Source organism: Impatiens glandulifera, chromosome 1 (genome assembly GCF_907164915.1).
Source record: "Impatiens glandulifera chromosome 1, dImpGla2.1, whole genome shotgun sequence".
Classification (NCBI taxonomy): Eukaryota; Viridiplantae; Streptophyta; class Magnoliopsida; order Ericales; family Balsaminaceae; genus Impatiens; species Impatiens glandulifera.
In genome coordinates, this window is record NC_061862.1 from 99,385,024 (window position 1) to 99,387,912 (window position 2,889).

General features: G+C 32.8%; 1 protein-coding gene across 1 annotated transcript; it reads left to right on the top strand.

The window, feature by feature from the left end:
• Positions 1–288: 288 nt before the first annotated feature.
• On the top strand, positions 289–1,968 carry LOC124938144 (serine decarboxylase-like). The gene is made up of 5 exons (XM_047478525.1): positions 289–490; positions 606–837; positions 918–1,111; positions 1,178–1,314; positions 1,402–1,968. The coding sequence occupies exons 1-5, from the start codon at positions 289–291 to the stop codon at positions 1,966–1,968; spliced, it is 1,332 nt and encodes a 443-aa protein (XP_047334481.1).
• The last annotated feature ends 921 nt before the right edge of the window (positions 1,969–2,889 follow it).

The window sequence follows — 2,889 nt, forward strand, 5'->3', positions numbered from 1 at the left end:
TGAAACCCATCAACCAAACACTTCATTATATTCCCTTTCTAGTAAAAAAAACCACGTATCAAGCATCCCTTAGTACTATTAATTATTTTATTTCTTATTTATTTATTCTATTACTAAAATAAATCAATAAGATTATGTGAAGTGAGTAATATGAGATACAATGTATATTTTAGGCATTTCTGTTTTCTATGAGATTTTTGCGGTCTATATAAAGAGGTTGGTTCATTGTATGTGAATGTGCATATGAAAAAGATACATTGATAGTAATTGGAGCTGAAACCTTTGAACATGGCGATCAACAAAGCTGAACCCTTTGAACATGGCAATTCATGTGGTAAGGAGAATAGTGTGCTTCAGAGGAATGTGCATGCATCGCGTCTCGCAATCACTGAGCCGAATATGGACCACAAGGAGGTTATAAAAGCTTGCATGGCCAGTACCTTAAACAGATATACAGAAACTCTGGCTAATAGAGCTCTATATCACATAGGTACATTATACATACGTACATTGATTTCAAAACTACAGGAAATGTAAACTTGATTATCTCTTTGCATGTTTTATTATTATGTTAGTTGTTTTGATGCATAATCTATTCATTGCAGGTTATCCAGCCAATCTGGACTTTGATTATGGAGCTCTAGCACATTTGCAAGCTTTTTCCCTAAACAACATTGGGGATCCATTCATTGAAGGAAACTATAGAATGCATTCGCGAGAGTTTGAAGTTGCCGTTTTGGATTGGTTTGCCAATCTATGGGAAATTCAGAACACTGATTATTGGGGATATGTTACAAACGGTGGCACAGAAGGAAATCTTCATGGCATTCTAGTTGGGTATGTAATAACTTAATTAACTTCATGGTTTCTAGTTGTTATCAATATAATTGAAGATCATGCATGTTATGTTTATGTAGGAGAGAACTTCTTCCAGATGGGATACTATACACATCAAGAGATTCACATTATTCTGTCTTCAAAGCAACCAGAATGTATAAAATGGAGTGTGTCAAGGTTGATACTTTATTCACGGGTGAAATGGATTATGAGGATTTCAGAGCCAAGTTGCTTCTTAATAAGGATAAGCCGGCCATCGTCAATGTCAATATAGGTGTGAATATTGTTTAAAATGAAATTTAAAGTAGTATTTACTTGTTAATTTATTAAATTATTGCAGGAACAACTATGAAAGGGGCGATTGATAATGTTGACACTATTATACATATTTTAGAAGAATGTGGATTTTCAGAGGATAGATTCTATATCCATTGTGACGGAGCTTTATTTGGAATTATGATTCCTTTTGTTAAGCACGTGGGTTTGTGATCATTAATTAATTTCTAAAGTAATTTTGTAAATTTATAACAATTTTTATGGTTGTGTTAAAATTTTCTTAAATAGTCCCTTCAAGTTTCTTTCAAGAATCCAATAGGAAGTATCACTATTTCTGGACACAAGTTTGTGGGATGTCCAGCGCCTTGTGGAGTTTATATAACAAGGAAGCAATACATTCGTACTATCTCAACAAATATTGAGTTTTTGTGCTCTCTAGACACCACAATAATGGGAAGTAGGAACGGTCATGCTCCAATCTTCTTGTGGTACGCCTTAAACATGAATGGTCATATGGGATTTCAAAAACAAGTTGAACAGTGCCTTACAAATGCTCGTTACTTGAAAGACCGGCTTAAGGAAGAAGGGATAAGTGTCATGCTCAATGAATTGAGCAGCACCGTGGTGTTTGAACGACCTCTGGAAGATGACTTTGTCAATCGATGGCAACTCGCTTGTCAGGGAAGCATGGCGCATGTTGTTGTCATGCCCAGTGTCACTATTGAAAAGCTTAAAGAATTCTTGGATGAGTTGTTAAAGAAACGAACAGACTGGTACAAAGATGGAGGAGTTCAGCCTTCTTGTCTTGCAGATGACATAGGGGGAGCCAATTGTCTTTGTCCTCTTCACAAGTAGCCTATTATTGCAATCCATCAATTTATCTTAATTCTATCTATATGATTTTAATTAATCATCTAATAAGGATAAGCTTCTTTGAGAATCTTATAACGACTCAAGTTGTATTGAAAATAATGACTTACGAGTACGATTTTTATTTACAACGACTTAAGTTGGATTGAAAATAATGACTATAGAGGATAATGCTTACTTTTTACATTTAAACCAAAAAATATATATTAAAATGATAACTCTACAATATAAACTGTAATACAACTCAAATGTTAAAAATCTTATCAAATTATGTTTGATTCTCATAGTGTACTATTCAAATTTAAAAATAGATTATGACTACGAAGAATTTTATACTAGTCATTTCCGAAAATAAATCTATGTACAAAAAAGTTTCTTAAAAATAATAAAGAACGAAAAGAATGTTAATTTTATTTATAAAATTTGAAGGGGGTGTCAAATTTATTTACAAAGTTATAAAATTATATTTATGTTTATATAAACTTGTCAATATGTGTCAAATTTATTTAACATAACGGAATGCCTCAAATGACGTTAAGATTTTATCCACATGGATATTTATTTTATATATTTTTTTAACCTATTTTTTAGGTTTGACTTTCTCTTTTTATTTAATATATAAAATTAAATAAATAAAAGTTTCTTTCTTCTTCTCTCTTTCACCGGACCTAATCCACCATCATCTTCATCCCCTCTCTTCACCAGCAACGACCCACTATCATCTTCATCCCCTCTCTTTCACCCGCAGACGTCGTCGCAACCAATTCAATCACATTCAAGAACTCAACAAATGAATCTCAATCTCTAAAGAATGTCGCAGGTTATTTTTACTATTCATTTTTTAACTAGATCATTCATAGACTTTGATATTGCTGTCAGGCCGGATAATACAGACTTGTTTCGTGA